Source organism: Euleptes europaea, chromosome 1, assembly GCF_029931775.1.
Source record: "Euleptes europaea isolate rEulEur1 chromosome 1, rEulEur1.hap1, whole genome shotgun sequence".
In the NCBI taxonomy this organism is placed as follows: Eukaryota; Metazoa; Chordata; class Lepidosauria; order Squamata; family Sphaerodactylidae; genus Euleptes; species Euleptes europaea.
In genome coordinates, this window is record NC_079312.1 from 22647057 (window position 1) to 22668200 (window position 21144).

General features: G+C 48.3%; 1 protein-coding gene across 1 annotated transcript; it reads left to right on the forward strand.

Moving 5' to 3' along the window:
- The first annotated feature begins 2167 nt into the window (after nt 1–2167).
- On the forward strand, nt 2168–14200 carry LOC130479687 (neural proliferation differentiation and control protein 1-like). The gene is made up of 9 exons (XM_056852090.1): nt 2168–2263; nt 5835–5987; nt 7270–7383; nt 8608–8823; nt 8965–9031; nt 11177–11261; nt 12759–12835; nt 13266–13353; nt 14126–14200. The coding sequence occupies exons 1-9, from the start codon at nt 2191–2193 to the stop codon at nt 14189–14191; spliced, it is 939 nt and encodes a 312-aa protein (XP_056708068.1). The 5' UTR covers nt 2168–2190; the 3' UTR covers nt 14192–14200.
- Nucleotides 14201–21144: the final 6944 nt, after the last annotated feature.

A 21144-nucleotide genomic window follows, 5' to 3' on the forward strand; every position in this document is an offset into this window, starting at 1 on the left:
ACCACGCTGGCTCTCTCTAAGCCTCGCCTACCTCACAAGGTGTCTGTTGTGGGGAGAGGAAGGGAAGGCGATTGTATGCTGGTTTGAGACTCCTTTCTGTAGAGAAAATAGGGGTATAAAAACCACTATTCTTCTATTGGCAAGTGCCGTGGAGTCCATGGGCAACACATTGGGGACCCCATTATTAGAGCCTGCACCTTTTCTATAGTGGCTCCCATCTTGTGGAACAAGCCATGTGAAGACAGGAGAGGGGTGCCATCTTTGGAAATGTATTAGAAGGTGCTGTCAGGCTGTTTTGTTTGTGAGGGTTTTAATGGGGTTTAAGCTGCAGGCGTTTTCCTGGGGGTGCAGGTAATAGGGTTTTTATCGTACTTTGTATACTTTTAATTTTGGAATTGTAGGCTGCCTTGGCTCACACATGGGGAATACATGTTTTAATTTAAAATATATTTGCATGCAGAGGGTCTCCAGTCCAATCCTCAGCATCTCCACTTAAATGGATAAGGCAGTAAGTGATATGAAAGACCTCTGCCTGAGACCCTGGAGAGCCCCTGCCAGTCCAAAAGAGGCAATACTGACTTTGACAGGTTGGTGCGATCATCCTAGATTCTGAAGCAATTATTTTCTGGTATGTCAATAACAACATATCGAGGATAGCGTCTTGTTACACAAGACTTCTGTTGACCCAGAATTCAGATGTAGCCATATCTGGGGAACAGTAGCTACACCTAACAGACATATCCATATTCTTTCTTGGAAGCTCCATTGAATAGCCATGAATAGGATTTTGAGTAGACCTCCTTAGGATCGCTCTTACCTTTTGCTCGAGCACTTATTCTAGGAATACAAATAAATTTTGGATCAGAACTGCCTTTACAACCTCCATAGACAAGGGGGAGTCTGTTTGACGCACGACCACACTCCAGAAGTTAGGTGAGAAAGTTTATTATTTTTAAATACAAATTTTTAAAAACAACTTGCAGGATGTAATCATTATGGAACAATGATCAAGTTTCAAACCCTACGTGGCAGATTCCTGAAAATACCTCACGCTGAAAGGGTCTGCAGACGTGGCACAGATGCCCTGACTCCTTGTCTCACATTCTCCTGGACTGTCACCTATATTACACTGCAAGAGAAAAACTCATAAAACCCTCCGTCTCGAACTTTGCCCCAAACAAAAAGAAAATGCTTCATAATCTACTAGCAGATCGGGATCCTGAGATCACAGGAAACGTGGCTAGATTCCTGCTGATAGCTGCTACTCAATGGGAACTCAGTCAGAAGACAGACTATAACCACAAGGAATGAACTACATCCCATTTTTTAACCTGATTTCACTCCTTGTATTTTAAAATTATTATGCCATTGCCCTGACCTGGATGGCCCAGGCTAGCCTCATCTCGTCAGATCTCAGAAGCTAAGCAGGGTCAGCCCTGGTTAGTATTTGGATGGGAGACCAACCAAGGAAGTCCAGGGTTGCTGTGCAGAGGAAGGCACTGGCAAACCACCTCTGTTAGTCTCTTGCCATGAAAACCCCAAAAAGGGGGTCGCCATAAGTCAGCTGCGACTTGACAGCACTTTACACACACACATTATGCCATTAAAGGTATTTGTATTGTATTGATCAAGTTTCAAATATACAACAGGACTGCTTTTCAGAAATGCAGACTGAACAACCTGGAATGCATTTATTCATTTTTTTCCCCCAACCAGGGTTTGCATGTGCAAACCTGCGCCGGTGCAAAACACCCCCTCCCTCCCATAGCCCTGAGAGTAACCAGATCCATTCCTTTAGTCGTATCCTTTCCAGCCAGCGGTTCAAGCCTCGACCTCCCCTTCCAATTAACTTGTCAATTTCTCCCTTCATCCGGCCGTCAATCACTCCGTCTCCCCCAGCGCTCAAAGCGCGGCGGCACATTTTCCTTCCCCCACCGATCTCCTTCTCGGCTCCCCCACCTCCGTACTCCCTCCCACCTTTGGTTCATTCATAAAGATCCGCAGTCCCCTCCTCCCCCCCCCCCCCAGCGCCAGGTCTTCTCACGCATTGGGCTGGGTGCCAGCAGCTGCAAAGAAGGGGACAGACCCCCCCCGTTACAGCTGAGAGGGGGCGCTATTCCCCCTCCCCACAAACCAACACACACCTGATCCATCTATCCATCCATCCATCCATCCATCCTTTGAAAGGAGATGCTGGCCGGAGCGCTGCGATGGCTGGGGTTCTTTGCAGTCCTGATAGCTACGGGGGCCAACTGGGAAGCAGGTGAGGGGGCATTTGGTTGGGGCGGGGGGAGATGCAGGATCGGAGGTTCAGGAGACCTTTCTGGGGGGGGGTGGGCGAGGAAAGGAGAAAAGGGGGGCAAAATAAAAAAAATAAAAAGGAGAAGTGCCGGGAGGGAAATAGTCAATCGGTGGAGCGGGTTGGAGCAAAGGCATAAAGGAACAATGAAGGGATGAAGGAGGAAAAATACTAGGCTAGATTCGGGTTAAGTGTTAAGGAAGCCAGGCTAGTTGGCTTTGACACCCTCCCTCCTGGCTGCCCCCTCTTAACTTATCAGACCCGGCTCTGGGGTGCAGGGGCTCAAACACGCTCAGAATCCACCCCCTTGTATCAAACGTCCCTTCCACCAAACTCCAAGTACGGTGTGGGTTGGATTCAGGGGAGGTTTGGGAAATACTCTGTACCTGCTCAGAGGCAACCTCGCTGTCTGTCCCACCTTGATCACAGGCTGCGAGGCTCAGCTCTCAGAACCAACTAATTCTTAGTTTCTGCCTTCATGAAGTTTGGTCTTTCCCAAACACCCCCCCCCACCCCGGATCTAAATCGCTAGACCTCCTTTTTTCTTTTCGGAGAATTTAGGGGATCTTGCTTCCTGCCCTTGATGCAAAACCTGCTACCCTTCGGCAAGAACTAGGGTTGCCCACCCACTCTCTTATTCCCTGCCGGATTCCGGTGCTTTTAGCAACCTTGTGGCAGACAGAAATTCAACAGGCAAAGTCTCCCCATGAGGGCATGGGCAAGCTGCGGGCTGCCTTTGCTTGTTCTACAGCTGTTGAAGGAATTTTCTAACAGTTAGAGAGGCTCCTCAGTGGAACAGGCTTCCTCGGGAGGTGGTAAACTCTCCATCCCTGGAGGTTTTTAAGCAGAGGCTAGATGGCCATCTGTCAGCAATGCTGATTCTATGACCTTAAGCAGATGATGAGAGGGAGGGCACCTTGGCCATCTTCTGGGCATGGAGTAGGGGTCACTGGGGGTGTGTGGGGGAGGTAGTTGTGAATTTCCTGCATTGTGCAGGGGGTTGGACTAGATGACCCTGGTGGTCCCTTCCAAATCTATGATTCTGTGTAAACAACAAGGTGGCGATCCTGCTTCCAGCTCCTGTCTTCTGTTCAGAAATGTAATCACCAATGGGAAATGGTCTGTCCATCTCAGTGTAGGCTTTTATTAAATGGCATGATGATAATGCATTTCCTGTCAGATAAACGGTCTTTGATCAGGAGGCCGATAAGACTATTAGATGAGGCATCAACCAAACCAGCTGGATCTGAATTAACTGCTTACTACTTTATCAAGGCATTAGGTTTTAATAAACCTAAAACTCAGTAGCAGATGACAGGTTAAACCTGAACAGCTGGGGGGAGGTAGTTTAGAGTGGGGGTTAGGAAAAGGATGGGAATAGGAAGATTGAGAATAGGATAGATTATTCGGTTTCTATAGGGGTGTTTCTAGTGGTAACTAAGGTTGCCAACTGACCCTGCTCCTGTGCCTTTAAGAGTAATGCGCCCGGCAGAAACAAAATTGCATCTGGAAGACCCAGGTTCAAATCCTTGCCTCGCGAAACTTGTTAGGTGACCTTGGGCTAGTCACGCTATCAGACCCTAACCTACCTTACAGGGATGTTGCGAGGATGAAAAGGAAGAGAGAAGAAAGAGGCATACTGCCCTAAAGTCTATAGAGGAAGGACAGGATTAAAAATGTACTCAACAAAACAAAGCCCCACCTGTTTAATTTCTGCACATTACTCTGCTCTTAAAGGCGGGGGGGGGGGAAGCTGGTAGATCTAGTGGAGGAACTTTGCAAGAGCTGAGCAAAAGAGGTGAACTATGGGCCAAAATTCCTTGGAAAAAAGTTTGTTTCCCTTTACAGGTGAATGGAGATAAACTAGATATTTTCCCTAAATAATTAAATACTCCAGTAGATGGTAAATGTTGCTTTACAAACTGCTTAAAGATGAGCTTTGCAAGAGGTCAGCTGCTAAGTCATTTTGCATACTTACTGCAATAATCCATCATGCTCTGATCCACAGCTAGCAGCAATATAATGGAAGGGATGAAGATAAGGGTAGCCTTGTTGTTGTACACAAATGTTTTTCTATGGGATTGGGTTGCTTCCAGAGATAGCTTTGCACTATGTGGGGTGTTGTATGGACAGTGTGAGGTCAAGCAGCTCCCCTAGCATAACATTTAGCACTTATATAGCACTTTAGAGCATCAAAAGTGCTTTACAAAGAAAAAAAAGTCATAATAAAGGAATGAAAAAGTTCACTTTTCAGTGAACTTTCAAAAATTGTTCTAAATTATATCGCAAATTTTCCATGTGAACATTCATACACCACTTTCCTGCAGCCTTCCCAGAAAGGAAAAACAAATTAACTTATGAAAAAGCTGTGTTACTTAGATCATAAGAAAGCCAATGCTAGATCAGACCAAGGCCCATTGAATCCAGCACTCTGTTCACGCAGTGGCCAACCAGGTGCCTCTAGGAAGCCCCCAAACAAGATGACTACAGCAGCATTGTCCTGCCTGTGTCCCACAGCACCTAATATATTCGGCATGCTCCTCTGATCCTGGGGAGAATAGGTGTGCATCATGACTAGTATCCATTTTAACTAGCAGCCATGAATAGCCCTCTCCTCCATGAACATGTCCACTACCCTCTGAAAGCCTTCCAAGTTGGCAGCCATCACCACATCCTGGGGCAGGGAGTTCCACAATTTAACTTGGTAGCCTTTATCATGCCAGAACTGTGAGAAGTTGTGGGGAGGCGCTGTGGCTGAGTGGACGAGCATCCACTTTGCACACAGAAGTTCCCAGGTTCAATCCCAGGCATCTCCAGTTAAAAAGACCAGGTAGTAGGTGACGATGTGAAAGACTTTTGCCCGAGACCCTGGACAGCCACTGCCAGTCTGAGTAGACAACCCTTGATGGACCCATGCTCTGATGAGTCCATCGGTATAAGGTAGCTTCAGGTGTTCTGTGATTTGTATCTCTTTGATTCCAGGCTTAAACGTTTTGCCTGCCTGACTCCCAGACTCCACCATGTGTTCATGGATTGGTCTAATCTGGAATGGAAATGGTTTAGTGTCCTTCTTGCGTGTTCTGGGAACTCGAGCTACAGCCAGTACATTCTGAGCATGCTCCAAAGCGATACATACGGCTGACTGTATGACCAGTGCAAAAGCAACACGGGCGCTCAAAAACGTTACAGATTTTAACTGATGCGCTCATTAGAGCTGCAGACTCTAATCTGGAGAACCGGATATGATTCCCCACTCCGCCACTGAGCGGCGGACTCTAATCTCGCGAACTGGGCTCAGTTCCCCACTCCTCCCCATGAAGCCTGCCGGGTGACCTTGGGCTAGTCTGTTGCAGGGAGAAGAAGGGAAGGCGATTGTAAGCCGGTTTGAGACTCCTTAAAGGTAGAGAAAACCAGTATAAAAACCAACTGTTCTTCTTCTTCTTTGTTGAAGAGCTTCTAGAGGGAAAGACGGGGAGGGCAAGAAGAACCGTTGCTAGGGGGTTTCATCGGGGCATTTCTGCTGCTTCCTTTTCAGATCCCCTCTGCCCTGCCAGGTACAAACTCAACTGCCTCCTTCGCCGACGGCTGGGCTGTGGGCCCGAAGGTGCCCCCAGCTGCGGCGCTTGTTTCCATAATTACGAGGAGGATGCTGAGGGAAACTGCGTGCCGAAAAAAACCCACAAGCATGGTAAGGCCTATGGAGTGTGTGTATGTGAAACATCAGTAGACCCTGCTGCTAAAATAAAGACGACGTCCAAAAATGTGTGGGGAAGGGGAGCAAGCGCCTTTGGGCTATGAAATCCAAGTGATGTTTGTTCTGAGGGGCTCCATGGAAGAATTTGGGGTCGTTTATGCATGTGTACTTTCACTCACCACGTTCACCCCCCAGTCTCACTCAGTTGTTCCTTGGAGTCATGCATGAGTTTTCCATCCACTAGAGGTGACCTTGCGGCCACCCCTTGTAAATCCCGGGCCTTCCCGTTCCTGTAGTAACCCGATTCTTTGATGTCCCCTGAGATCAGCCAGGGTGAAATCTCCATGCATAAGCCAAAGCAACAGGGGAGTTGGGGTTTTTTTTTTTTTTTTTGATGTTTTTCTCCTAGTAAGTACTTCAGCCAATTACAAATCAGTGTTTCAAGGGGCAGGGATTCAAATGCTTCCTACTTTCTTGGAGTACTTTCTGAGCAGACTCACACAAAGGATTTAAAAATGACACTTGGGTTCACCTCCCCCCGTTCCTTTTAGACAGCTCCATTTTTTGAAATGTTTTTTAACAGGGCACTTGGGTTTCCCCAGGTGGGGAGTGAGGGAAACTGGACATTTATCTCACTGTAAGCACTACAGCCAATTACAAAGCAGCGTTTCAAGGGACTGGGGCTCAAATGCTTCTTGATTTGAGATTGGTGGCTTCTGGAGCATAGCAATTTTTGGATTCGCAACAGAAAAGTATGTGCTGAACGAGCATCAAACCCCAAGTAAAACTCCCATGGATAAACAACTTGGGAGTTCTGTTAGATCCAGACTAGAAAATAACTGTAATGAATGTGAGAAAGAAGTATTGAATTTTCCCAAGTACCAAACTCAGGGGCTACTCCTTGTTGGAGGGACATGAAGTTTTTGGGTTTAGGATTGCCCAACAGGCCTGGAGAAAAATATCCTGTCCCTTGAATAGAGGCTGAACAGGATATTATTTACCAGGTGATATTATTGACCTCCACGCCATGAAAGGCTTCAGCTCCCCATTTCTACACACTAAGTCCCTATTATATGGGCAAGACATTTTTTTATCAAGGTGTGTTGGTGACCCTATTCACCATATGTAAACTACAGATACATATTATGAGCACAAAGAGTCTCCTGCCTGATGTAGTGTAGGAAGGGGAGTGTCTCACCAGGCTCTGGAAAACCCAGGTTTGAATCCTTACTCTGCAGTAAGGCCTGCTGGGTGATTTTGATCCCTTTTCTTTTAGAAAGCAAAACGAAGACCCAGAAGAGGCCCAAAGACTTGTCAGGTCTCATCCGTTCCCTCCTTGCCAAGCATGAGAAGGATTTGCGGCCGCCAAGCATGGAGATCACTCTTCCTGGTATTCAAACTTATCAACATTTCCTCTTTGAGTGTATTGGAGCAGAGCTGCAAGGTGTAATAGTTGGGGGGCCAGATCGGGCTCTATGTGACTTGGGTTCAGATCCCCAGTCTGCCATGTGAGCTTGCCGAATCACCCTGGCCCAGTCAGTCTTTCTCAGCTCAGCCTACTAGGGGTAGGGTTGCCAGCTCCGGGTTGGAAATACTTGGAGATTTGGGGGGTGGAGTCTGAGGAGGGTGGAATTTGAGAAGGGGGGGGACTTCAATGGGGTATAATGCCATGGAGTCCACCTTCCAAAGTGGCCATTTTCTCCAGGGGAACTGATCTTTGTCTCCTTGAGATTGGTAGTAATCCCTGGAGATCTCCAGCTACCACCTGGAGGTTGGCAACCCTAACCAGGGATGGGGAATGGTGATATTGTAAGCCACTGGGGCTTCTACTCCCTTAGTCAAGGAGGCCATAATGTCTCTTGGTCTTGGCTGAGGAATTCTAGTGGCTTCCCCACACACATACCTCCAGAGCCAGCGTGGTGTAATGGTTAAGAGAGGTGGTTTGGAGAAGTGGACTCTGATCGGGAGAACCAGGTTTGATTCCCCGTTCCTCCACAGGAGCGGCAGACTCTAATCTGGTGAACCGGGTTGGTTTCCCCACTCCTCTACATGCAGCCTACTGGGTGACCTTGGGCTAGCCACAGCTCTCTTGGAGCTCTCTCAGCCCCACCTACATCACAGGGTGTCTGTTGGGGAAGGGGAAGGGAAGGTGATTGTAAGCCGGTTTGAGTCTTCCTCAAGTGGTAGAGAAAGTCGGCGTATAGAAACCAACTCTTCTTCTACTACTACTCGGTTCTACTTACATTAGGAAAGTGCCAGCAATTCTCCCCCCCCCTTTTCTTTTTTGAGCTTAGGCTCTGAAGGATTCAGAACCCCCCCACCCCCCAAAAAAGAAGATGCCACTGTCACTCCAAAGTCCTCCAGACTATAGTTGGCCACGAAACAGACCGTGTATTTCAAGGAAATGGGATTCTTACCAAATGTGTGTGTGTTAAGTGCTGTCAAGTCGCTTCCGACTCATGGCGACCGTATGAATGAAAGTCCTCCAAAATGTCCTATCTTTGACAGCCCTGCTCAGATCCTGCAAATTGAAGGCCGTGGCTTCCTTTATTGAGTCAATCCATCTCTTGTTGGGTCTTCCTCTTTTTCTCACCAATACCTGTTTCTTTTTCAGGCGACACGGTATGGTACGAACCGCCGAGCGTCCCCACCACTTTGCCAACCTCTCTTCCTACAAATGCCTCCTACGCCGCGAGCAGCACTCCGGCTTCTTCTGAGTCATACGAAGACACCCCGGCCTCGACCACCACGCCGCCAAGGCGCGTGAAAGTGGATTTCAAGCAGCGGTCTCGGCCCCCGGCTCCTAGTCTGAACAAAGCCGTGTCCCTCAGTGAGTAAGGGGGACTCCGGGAAGGACCGGGCGATGGTGGTACGAGGAGCAGGGGTCAAGGGGGGGGGGAAGGAGGGTTGTTGCTAACAAAACGATGACTCTATGCGTATTTGGCACTCACTAAACTGTGGTTCTTTGCAGCTCTGGTAGTGATGTGTACAGTCACAGGGGTCTCTGGGCTGGTGGTCGCTGCCATCTGCTGGTACAGGTAGGAACTGCATCAACCTCTGATGTATTCGAACACTTGTATACCACTCTTGCGCCCTGACCTGGATGGCCCAGGCTAGCTTGATCTCATCAGATCTCAGAAGCTAAGCAGGGTCAGCCCTGGTTAGTATTTGGATGGGAGACCACCGAGGAAAGCCAGGGTTGCTGTGCAGAGGAAGGCACTGGCAAACCATCTCTGTTCGTCTCTTGCCATGAAAACCCCCAAAAGGGGTCGCCATAAGTCGGCTGCGACTTGACGGCACTTCACACACACATACCCCTCTTGCACGCTAATAAGGTCATTTATGCAAGGGAGGTTTTGCTTTGGATTTGCCGCTCTCTAGATGCACATTTCCTCCATCTGAATGCTCAGAACTCAAAAATAAGCCCCCATGCAGAGTTCTGAGAATTCGGATGGGGAAAATGTGCTTCTAGAGAGCAGTGAATCCAAGGCAAAACCTCCCATGCATAAATGGCCTAAAAGGGATCCCGGCAGGGGGAATGAACTTCAGGGGGACAATGGGGTTCTTTCGGGATTTCCGACGGGGCAATGTGCCCCCCCCCCCAAAGGCTGCCAGATAATATCATGAAGCTGCTCAGGCTGTTCTGTTCAGTCAGTCCTGGTTGGTTTTGTAGCAACTTAGCAAGGCATAGGGTTGTTAGGTTGTTAGTTTTTTTCTAAAGATAAAGAGGGGAGGCTTCCAGTGGATAATACTGTTTGTGAAGAAACTATATATAGAATAGGGATGCCAGCCTTCAGGTGGGACCTGGGGATCTCCTGGAATTACAGCTCATCTGTAGGGGAGGGGCCGTGGCTCAGTGGTAGAGCATCTGCTTGGCTTGCAGAAGGTCCCAGGTTCAATCCCTGGCATCGCCAGTTAAAGGGACTAGGCAAGTAGGTGATGTGAAAGACCTCCGCCTGAGACCCTGGAGAGCTTAGAGGAGGGGCCGTGGCTCAGCGGCAGAACATCTGCTTGGCTTGCAGAAGGTCCCAGGTTCAATCCCTGGCATCTCCAGTTAAAGAGACTAGGCAAGTAGGTGATGTGAAAGACCTCCGCCTGAGACCCTGGAGAGCTTAGAGGAGGGGCTGTGGCTCAGCGGCAGAGCATCTGCTTGGCATGCAGAAGGTCCCAGGTTCAATCCCGGCATCTCCAGCTAAGGGGACCAGGCAAGTAGGTGATGTGAAAGACCTCCGCCTGAGACCCTGGAGAGCCGCTGCTGGTCAGAGTAAAGAATACTGACTTGGATGGACCAAGGATCTGATTCAGTAGAAGGCAGCTTGTTCATGTGTTCATGTGATTACAGAGCTCAGTTCCCCTGCAGAAAACGGATGCTTTGTGGGGGGGGGGGGCTCCATGGCATTGTACTCTGCTGATGTCTCTGTCCTCCCCAGGCTCCATCCCCAAGTATCCAGGAGTTTCCCAACCTAGAGCTGGCAACCCTAAAAAAAAAAAAAAAAAAAAAAAAAAACCATTCCCACCGGTGGCTGGGGGCGGGGGACCTGGCAACCCTAATATCTAGAGAGAAAGAGCGTGGAGGGGCAGGGAAATAAAAAATTAACAGAACCGGTGGAATCCTTGAACTGAACAATGTATTTCCCGTGGCCTGCCTAGACCAAAATAACTATGGTTTGCCTTTGCAGATGGGATAGTAATAATTGCAGTATTACTGTGTCCTATTGGGCCCTGCCTAGGGTTGCTAACCTCCAGGTGGTGGCTGGAGATCTCCTGCTATTACAACTGATCTCCAGTCTAGAGAGATCAGTTCCCCTGGAAAAAATGGCCGCTTTGGCAATTGGACTCTGTGGCATTGAAGTCCCTCCCCTCCCCAAACCCCACCCTCCTCAGGCTCCGCCCCAAAAACCTCCCGCCAGTAGCGTAGAGGGACCTGGTGAGGGCTGTTCGACTGTGGAATGCGCTGCCTCGGAGGGTGGTGGAGTCCCCGTCTTTGGAGGTCTTTAAGCAGAGGCTGGATGGCCATCTGTCGGGAGTGCTTTGATTGTGGGATCCTGCATGGCAGGGGGTTGGGCTGGATGGCCCTTGTGGTCTCTTCCAACCTTGTGAACTTGTGGCAACCCTAGCCCTGCATGAGACAAATAAATTTTGGGTTTGTTTGTACATTTATGATTACCCCCCCCCCCTTCCAGGCTACAGCAAGAAGTACACTTGGCTCAGAAGATGGCCTACACAGCCACGCGGGGAAACCAGTACCGGTACCATCAGCCCAGTGCAGTAAGTGACATTTTGCTACTGTTTGCTGCTCAGTTGTGGAGAAGGTAATAGACAGGGTTGCCAACCTCCAGGTGGTGACTAAAGATAAACCAGCAGTATTGCCAAACAGAACCATTTAGTAAGTATGTTCTATTGTTAGTTATTCACATATAGAATAAACAAAGGCAGTCATAATTTTTGTTACAAGTTACAAGACACAAATTACAAGAGTACAGAGCATTAAATCTCCTGTAACTAGGAGAAAAAGGTTGGAGACGTTTATATGCAATGCTTTTTTTTCTCCACTATGTGGCAATCGACGGGTTAATCCGATCGCATTCTTCAGTCACCAGGACACTGTTGTAATTATTTGCTGAAATTGACAAGTCCTTTAGGTGCGGTTCTTCTGCACTGTTTTCTGCCCCGTTGATTGTAGGGGTATCAGGGTGTAGATGGAAATCACTACAGGGGTCCGGTTAACACCCTGTTTTGACCCCAAAGTAAGTCTTCCTCAGGGACCAATACTGGCTGTTCATTAGTAAGCTCGCCTATTGGTTGAGGACCCAGTCGTGTATTGGTTTAGGACTGGGTCCTCAACCAATACATGAGCTTACTAATGAACAGCCAGTATTGGTCCCTGAAGAAGACTTACTTTGGGGTTGAAACAGGGTGTTAACCGGACCTCTGTAGTGATTTCCATTCCTGTCGATTGCCACATAGTGGAGAAAAAAATGCATTGCATATAAATGTCTCCAAAAATTTTCTCCTAGTTACAGGAGATTTAATGTGCTGTACTCTTGTAATTTGTGTCTTGTAACTTGTAACAAAAATTGTGACTGCCTTTGTTTATTCTATATATGAATAACTAACAATAGAGCATACTTACTAAATGGTTCTCTGTTTGGCAATACTGCTGGTTTATCTTTAGTCAACACACAATACGGCAGGCTAACTAGTATACACTTAACCTCCAGGTGGTGGTTGGAGATCTCCCACTATTGCAACTGCTCTCCAGGCGGCAGTGATCAGTTCCCCTGGAGAAATTGGCCACTTTGGCAATTGGACGCTAAGGAGAGGCAGCGTGGTGTAGTGGTTAAGAGCGGTGGTTTGGAGCAATGGACTCTAATCTGGAGAACCAGGTTTGATTCCCCACTCCTCCACATGAGCGGTAGAGGCTAATCTGGTTTTCCCACTCCTCCGCATGCAGCCAGCTGGGTGACCTTGGGCCAGTGACAGCTCTCTTCGAGCTCTCTCACCCCCACCTGCCTCACAGGGTGTCTGTTGTGGGGAGGGGAAGGGAAGCCAGTTTGATTCTTCCCTAAGTGGTAGAGAAAGTCGGCGTATAAAAACCAGCTCTTCTTCTTCTACATTGAAGTCCCTCCCCTCTCCATACCCTGCCCTCTTCAGGCTCTGCCCCAAAAACCTCCAGGTATTTCCCAACCCAGAGCTGGCAACCCTAGTAATAGAGTCTTTCCCGTCTCCCACCCCCTTGACAATTTTCTCTCTGATTCTCTTCAGTATATGGACTCCAGACTAGCTCAGTCCTGCCAAGTCCATCACTATCAGCATCAGAAGAAGCTTCTCACTAGTGAGGAGTAAGTAGTCTTTTCCCGATTGCTCCATGGGAGGGGCGGTGAATGATTGTGCCACAACCACCCCTGGGTGAGGAAGAGCCTTAACCCCAAAGCTGGAGCTTCCAGGGCATCTCTAGCTGGGAGGGTTGGATCCTGCAATCTGTACACACAAGGGCCTTTTATGCATAGCTGTTTCCCTCGCGGTCACCCCTCCAGCGACTTCGGGTCTTTTGTTTTGATTACGCATGCCGTTTCCGATCGTCAGAGGTCGCCTCGCTCTCCCCCTGCGTTTCCCCACGCGTCGCCCCGTTTTCAAATCCAAGATAAAACAGGCGACGAGGGCAAAATGAATGGAGGAGAGGGGGAGTAGCCAGGGAGCCTGGGTTTCCGGTTGGGGTCCATCTTCTCAGATCCTTTGACTTACGCCACGGTTGCTCTTTCCTCCCTCCAGCAAGGATCCTCCCAAAACAGTAGAGCAGCTCTCCACGGAGTCGGAAAACGAGGATTACACCGTGTACGAGTGCCCTGGATTGGCCCCGGTACGTATCCCCCTGGTGCCGGGTCACTTCGTAACCAGGGCCGTAGAGATGAGAACTGTGAAGACCTCCCTTCTCAGTATGGTTGCCCGCTCTGGGTTGGGAGATTTTTGGAGATTGGGGCGGGGTGGAGCCTGGGGAGGGGGGGTTGGGGGAGGGACCTCAGTTGGACATCTAGCGCCATAGAGTCCACCTTCCAAAGCAGCCCTTTTCTGCAGGGCAACTGATCTCTATCTGGAGATCAGCTGTAATCCCGAGAGAAAGCGAATTAGCTGACAGTCCATTCTTCAGGAGAGAGGGAAAGGTAGAGGGGCTTTTGAGGGCCATTTGAATCCAATGGCTCTGTAACTGGCTCTGTCAAAATTATCTGCTCATCCGCATTTTCCTAGAACTGAGACCCGGCATGTTGTATTGGTCAAGAGCAGTGGAGTCTAATCCGGTGAACCGGGTTGGTTCCCCCACCCCCCGCTCCTCCACATGAAACCTGCTAGGTGACCTTGGGCTAGTCGCAGTTCTCTCCGAACTCTCTCGGCCCCACCTACCTCACAGGGTGCCTGTTTGGGGGGTGGGGGAGGGAAGGGGGTTGTAAACCGCTTTGAGACTCTTTACAGTAGAGGGAAAGCGAGGTATAAAAACCAACTCTTCTGCATGCCAAGCCGATGCTCTACCACTGAGCCACAGACCCTCCCTGCGGGAGCCTGTAGGGGGAACGCTCTTCTTTCCCTGTCAAAGAATGTGAAGACTAACTTTTTTTTCTCCTCTTCTCCTTTCACAGAGTGGAGAGATGGAGATCCACAACCCGCTCTTCGACACCTCCACCCTACGCCGATGCCCTCCCTAAATGCTCGCCGTGTCTCTCTCTGTCCTTTTTGTTTTCACATATTCTGTTCATCTCCACTTGTGGGTTAATGTGGGGAAGATTCAGGCTCACAAATGCCTCTGTGCCCCTTAAGGGGGGGGTAACTGCTTATGTGCATCCAGCTCCCTTCAGGGATAACACCATCTCTAGATAGACAACACTTCCACAACCCTCCTTTTATCCCACCCAGCGTGGTGTAGTGGTTAAGAACGGTGGTTTGGAGCGGTGGAGTCTGATCTGGAGAACCGGGTTTGATTCCCCATTCCTCTACATGAGCGGCGGAGGTGAATCTGGTGAATTGGATTTGTTTCCCCACTCCTACACACGAAGCCAGCTGGGTGACCTTGGGCTAGTCACACTCTCTCGGCTCCACCCCACAGGGTGTCTATTATGGGGAGGGGAAGGGAAGGTGATTGTAAGCCGTTTTGATTCTCCCTTAAGTGGCAGAGAAAGTCGGCATATAAAAACCAACTCTTCTTCTTCTTCCTAATCCTGTGGAGATCTTTTTTTTTTTTTTAGAACAAAGAGTGGAGGCTATTAGGAGATTCTTATTGTAGATCTGCTTCGAGTCGACATTTGTGTAACAATTGGCCAGCATGCCTAGCGTCCTAGATAGATCACGATGGGTCGCCATGTTAGTCTGTCTGTAGCAGTAGAAAAGGGCAAGAGTCCAGAACCTTAAAGACGAACAAAATTTCTGGCAGGTTATGAGCCTTCGTGAGTCACAGCTCACTTTTTCAGATAACTGAAGAAGTGAGCTGTGACTCACAAAAGCTCACACCCTGTCAGAAATTTTGTTCATCTTTAAGGCGCTCCTGGACTCTTGCTCTTTTCTACTAGCCTTGAGAGAACTGAGACCCTCTTCAAGATGTCCTGACATGATAGAGATCTATAAAATTATGTGTGGTATGGAGAGAGTGGACAGGGAGAAGCTTTTCTCCCTCTCATATAATACTAGAACACAGGGTCATCTGCTGAAGCTGGAGGGTGAGAGATTCAAAACAGATCAAAGGAAGTATTTCTTCACACAACGCAGAGTTAAACTGTGGAACTCCCTGCCCCAAGATGGGGTGATGGCTGCCAACTTGGAAGGCTTTCAGAGGGGAGTGGACATGTTCATGAAGGAGAGGGCTATTCATGGCTACTAGTCATTATGCATACCTATTCTCTCCAGTACCAGAGGAGCATGCCAGTCATATTAGGTGCTGTGGGACACAGGCAGGATAATGTTGCTGCAGTCGTCTTGTTTGTGGGCTTCCTAGAGGCATCTGGTTGGCCACTGTGTGAACAGACTGCTGGACTTGATGGACCTTGGTCTGATCCAGCATGGCCTTTCTTATGTACCACTAATTCTCCAACTTGAAGGGTTTCCCTTTGAACCAGCAAGGTTAATTTGCCATCCTAAACACTTACAACCCTCTAAGCCTATTGATTTCCTTGCATTTAGAAGGGCAAAATGCTGCTTAGGATTGCATTGCTAATGTGGTAGAAAAGACCAAGAGTCCAGTAGCACCTTAAAGACTAACAAAATTTCTGGTAGGGTAAGAGCTTTTGTGAGCCACAGCTCACTTCTTCAGTGGGCAGCATACTTATGTGCGCCCAGCTGATGTTGATACAGATGTGTATACCCATCGGCACTGGAAAATTCAGTTTAGCCTTGTTTGAACTGGCTGGATGCACTTTCTGATGCAAAGGGGTGGGTGGCACCCTCCTCCACCAGTTCTTACGTCGGGACTATTTACCCCACTGCATTGGGGCTATAGCCTTTATTTCCTCTTGTTCATTTATAGAACCACTTTCCCTTCTCAGCTCAAAGCAGAGAACGCTATTAAATCCAGGGCTATCACCCAATTAAATTGATTTTTATGAAACGCTGTCGGTTAATTAAAACTGCACAGGAGATGCTGAAACAGTACGTCTAGAATAATATTTAGTACTTGTACAGTGCTTTCAAGTATTCAGAGTGTTCCACATACATGTAATCCTTACATGTTGTAATCCTTACGCCAACCCTGTAAGGTGGATCATTGTTATAACCCCCCATATTGGAGTTGGGAGGTTGAGGCTGAAAGATAGTGGCTTTTCTGCGGCTACGTAGAGCAGGGGTGTCGAACTCATTTGTTACGAGAGCCGGGTATGACATAAATGTCACTTGGTTGGGCCAGGCTTCGCCAGCCCAGATTGGGATGAGGTATGGTGGTGACTGCCTTGGCTGGCTCGGGGGCCAGATAAGAGCTCTCAGGGGTCACGTCCGGTCCTCAGGCCGTGTGCTTGACCCTCTTGACTTAGAGGGCTCCTGCCACAGATGAAATTGAAACCAGAGACTGCCCGCTCCGTCATTTGGTCGGATACTCACTCACTTTCGGCTGGCCTTACTTTGTTTAAAAAACAGACTCATACTTTGTCTTCAGATGATGCACATCACCTTAGAAGAGGCGTTCTCCTTCCTCGCCAGCACAGGAAGGAATCTCTCATTTAGGATAGTGCATGTCGCCTACGGTGCTTTTATCTTTAGCTGACCAAACTCTTTAATCAATATATGATTGACGTAACATTAAAAGAAATTGTAGCGTTGTAAAATATAACATCTGATACCAACAACCTTAAAGCCAAACAGCCCTGAAGCCGCTATCTCCAGCCGAGCATACCAGAACTACACATGAAAAGCAAGAGAGATAAATGGCTTCACCTTGGCAGCGGAAGCTATGGAGCAGCCTCACCTGGAAAGAGAGGATGCTGCTGAAAAGGCCCTTCCCAGACCATCCACAGATCCTCCCTTCGTGATAACCCTCAGCATGGACCAGGGAGCTGGGGTCCTCATTCCACCCCCTAGCCTCTGCACATGTATGCGTATGCATGCCTTCATGCCAATGCTACGATCTAACAATACGATGTGGTGCGCAATCTGCACAAGTAAGAAACATCAAAAGCGTACAGTAGTACCGCTAATCAAAAAATACCATTACATACAATTGTGGAATTCTGACTTCAATCTCTAATACATACCAACAAAAAAGTGGTGCAGTGGTTAAGAGCGGTGGTTTGGAGCGGTGGAGCCTCATCTGGAGAACCGGGTTTGGTTCCCCACTCCTCCACATGAAGCCAGCTGGGTGACCTTGGGCTAGTCACAGTTCTCTCAGCCCCACCCACCTCACAGGGTGTCTGTTGTGGGGAGGGGAAGGCGATTGTAAGCCGGTTTGAATCTCCCTTAAGTGGTAGAGAAAGTCGGCATATAAAAAACCAACTCTTCTTCTTATACAGGCTGTCAATTCATCAGGTGAAGTTCCGAGATGCGCTGAGGAAAAAATTCAGCAGATTCAGACTGCGGACAAGTCGAAACGAATTCAAGTTACAAGTTAATCTTCAAAATATAATTATCCAGTAAATTCAGGTTGTAAATTTCCTAAGCACATGTATAGCTGATGAATTGACAACCTGTATAAATTTTTTGTTGGTATATTTTAGAGACTGAAGTCAGAATTCCACAATTGTATGTAATGGTATTTTTTGCTTAGAGTTACTACTGTATGCTTTTGCTCTTTTGCTATTTCTAGTACCTTCATTCCCCCCCCCCCCGGGGTTTATTGAGTAAGAAACTCGACAGGCCTGTCCCATCAATCCATCCCCCCGCGTTCCCCTCTTCTTCATGCGACACCTTCCATTTCTTGCCCTATTCAAATCTCGTCTCTGTGTATGCGCCGGAAGCCACACGTTGGTTGTAAATTTACACATTGTATATTACAAGCGTTGTACATGTGTCTTGGTCGGATGTTTTGTGTGCGCCTTCTGTGACCGCAAGGGTGCTCTAGGCATCTCGGTAAGATATTGCTGGTGCCTGTCTGCTCGCTTGTTTTTGTGGCGTACTGATCTGGACTGGAGAAGGGTCAGGCGCAAAGGAACAGCTTTGAGGACCTTAGTCTAGACCTTGGCATCTAACAATTTCGTTACAAGCTTCCGGGTGCCCCTTCTCGTAGTAGCGCACTACTGTGTATCCCTAGTTGAGAGTCCTACTCTGTACTGCAAATTTGGGGACTAGAGACCCACTGCCAGACTTGTGGTGGATTAGTCAAGTGGCTTGGATCGAGGGTTGCCAGCCTCCAGGTACTAGCTAGAGATCTTCTGCTATTACAACTGATCTCCAGATGATAGAGATCAGTTCCCCTGGAGAAAACGGCCGCATTGGTCACTGGACTCTATGGCACTGAAGTCCCTCCCCTCCCCAAGCCCCACCCTCCTCAGGCTCCACCCAAAAAAAACCTCCCGCTGGTGGCGAAGAGGGACCGGGCAACCCTACTTGGATCCTTTGAATTATTCATGTATTTATTAAGTAAGATAAAAGTAGTCAGTTCTCTGTGGAAGCACCAGATCATTACTGACCCATGGGGTGACATCACATCCTAACATTTACTAGGATGTGATGGGGTTTTTGCCATTGCCTTCCCCAGTCATCTATACTTTGGCTCCAGCAAGCTGGGTACTCATTTTACTGACCTCGGGAGGATGGAAGGCTGAGTCAACCTTGAGCCGGCTACTTGAAATCGACTTCTGTCGGGATCGAACTCAGGTCATGAGCGGAGCTTCTGACTGCAGTACTGCAGCTTTCCTCTCTGCACCACTTTAAAAAAAAATCCAGAGTTTAAGGAGCTTGGGGCAATCTACATGGGTTTCTCCCTTGTCCATTTCACTTTCACAACAACTCTGTGAGGTAGGTTAGGCAGGGAGAGTGAGAGGATTGGCCCAAGTTCACCTGGTAAGCTTCCAAGCCAGCATGGTGTAGTGGTTGAGCGCGGTGGTTTGGAGTGGTGGACTCTAATCTGGAGAACTGGGTTTGATTCCCCCACTCCTTCGCATGAGCGGCAGACTCTAATCTGGGGGACCGGGTTGGTTTCCCCACTCCTCCACATGAAGCCAGCTGGGTGACCTTGGACTAGTCACAGCTCTCTCACAGCCCTACCTATCGCACAGGGTGTCTATTGTGGGGAGGGGAAGGGAAGGTGATTGTAGCCGGTTTGATTCTTCCTTAAGTGGTAGAGAAAGTCAGCATATAAAAACCAACTCTTCTTCTTCTTCTTCAAGGCACACTAGGGATTTGAACCTGAATCCCTGAAATTTTATTCTGGCACTTGAACCACTCTACGATCCTTTGCACAAGACCTTTGAACCACAGGACAGTGGAGGGTCCGGAAAAGATCCTTGCTATCCCCTTCTCACAGGCGCCCCAAAGGATAGGCGGGTCTCAAGAACGGTGTGGGGTGCAGTGCAGAAGGCTGCTGCTGGGGGTGGAGGATGGGACAGAAATTCCTCACGCTTTCACGAGTTGTGAGGATGGTGCAAAAGCTTGCCTGCGGGGGAGAAGGGTCACGCCTTCCAGCTGCCGCATTACAATCCCATGCCATTCCTGAGACTGGGCCCACCTTCAGGAAGGGCTGCGTGCAGGGGAGCGGGGGAGCTCCCGATTCTCCAGCGATAAGAAGAAATATACCCTTTCTTCCTGCCTCTGTATCCCAGCTCCCCACTTGCTGCTTCCAACTAGGGTTGCCAACCTCCAGGTACTGGAGAAGAAAAAGGCACCTCTATACTAATACCAAATAGGTTAGGAAAACCTAACAGGGGCAACAGTCATGTACAAAAAGGTGCAATTTATATAAGCTACTGAAGTGAAAACATGTACAGTATTGTACAGCAAAGTACTTTGCTGACATCTTTTTGTAACCTGATTTATGCTTACCCTACATGGGATGGTATCAAGTTTGTGTATGACAGCACACTTTGTGGAAGCAATATTTGAAGGACTGAAGAAGGATTCCATATTATTGTGAATCTGAAACGGCCGTATCCTATGGAAGATTGTGGCTTCTTATGAAATTTTGTAAACAGAAACTGGATTGCTACTGTTACTCTGTTGAGACTCTTGGAAAATTATTGTGGCTCCTTGCTGTATATATTGTACATATTGATTGTTAGTTTGCTGTGTGGTTACCTTGTTGAGTACAATATTGTACATGTTTTCACTTCAGTAGCTTATATAAATTGCACCTTTTTGTACATGACTGTTGCCCCTGTACTGTTTTCCTAACCTCCAGGTACTAGCTGGAGATTTCCTGCTATTACAATGGATCTCCAGGTGACATAAACCAGTTCCCCTGGAGAAAATGGCCACTTTGGCAATTGGACTCTATGGTATTGCAGTCCCCAAGCTCTCCAGGTATTTCCCAACCCGGAGCTGGCAACCCTATCTCCAGGCGATAGAAATCAGTTCCCCTGGAGAAAATGGCTGGTTTGGGCAATTGGACTCTAGGGCATTGAAATCCCTCCGGTGGTGAAGAGGAACCTGGCAAACCTACTTACAACACCTGCTGACCTCAGATCCTACATGTAGTTTTTCCCCCCCTAAGCAAACAGATAATCAATCAATCGACCTTTATTGGCATATACTCAGAAATATGACGTAAGCAGTACACAAAATTCACTGTCCATAGCAAACAGATTATTTTGCACTACCCTTCACCAAATATGTGCCCTCTGTCGGTAGTGTATTTTTGGCAGCTTAATCTGAGCAGGCTGAATGTTCGTGAATGGTCTGTGACGTCACAGAAGCCCAAATGGCTACAGATGGCTCACAAGCCTACCGCAGCAGCCATTTTTAAGCCACAGAGAGAAACAATGCAGACAAAAGTATTTGAAAATAATTGTGGGGGTAGGTGTGTGGGGAGCCCAGACCTGGATAGCCCAGGCTAGCCCCATCTTGTCAGATCTCAGAAGCTAAGCAGGGTCAACCCTGGCAGGTATTTGGATGGGAGATCTCCAAGGAGTACCAGGGGCGTGGTGCGGAGGCAGGCAATGGCAAATCACCTCTGAACATCTCTTGCCTTGAAAACCCTACAGGGTCACCATAAAACAGCTGTGACTTGATGGCAAAAAATGGGTGGGAATTC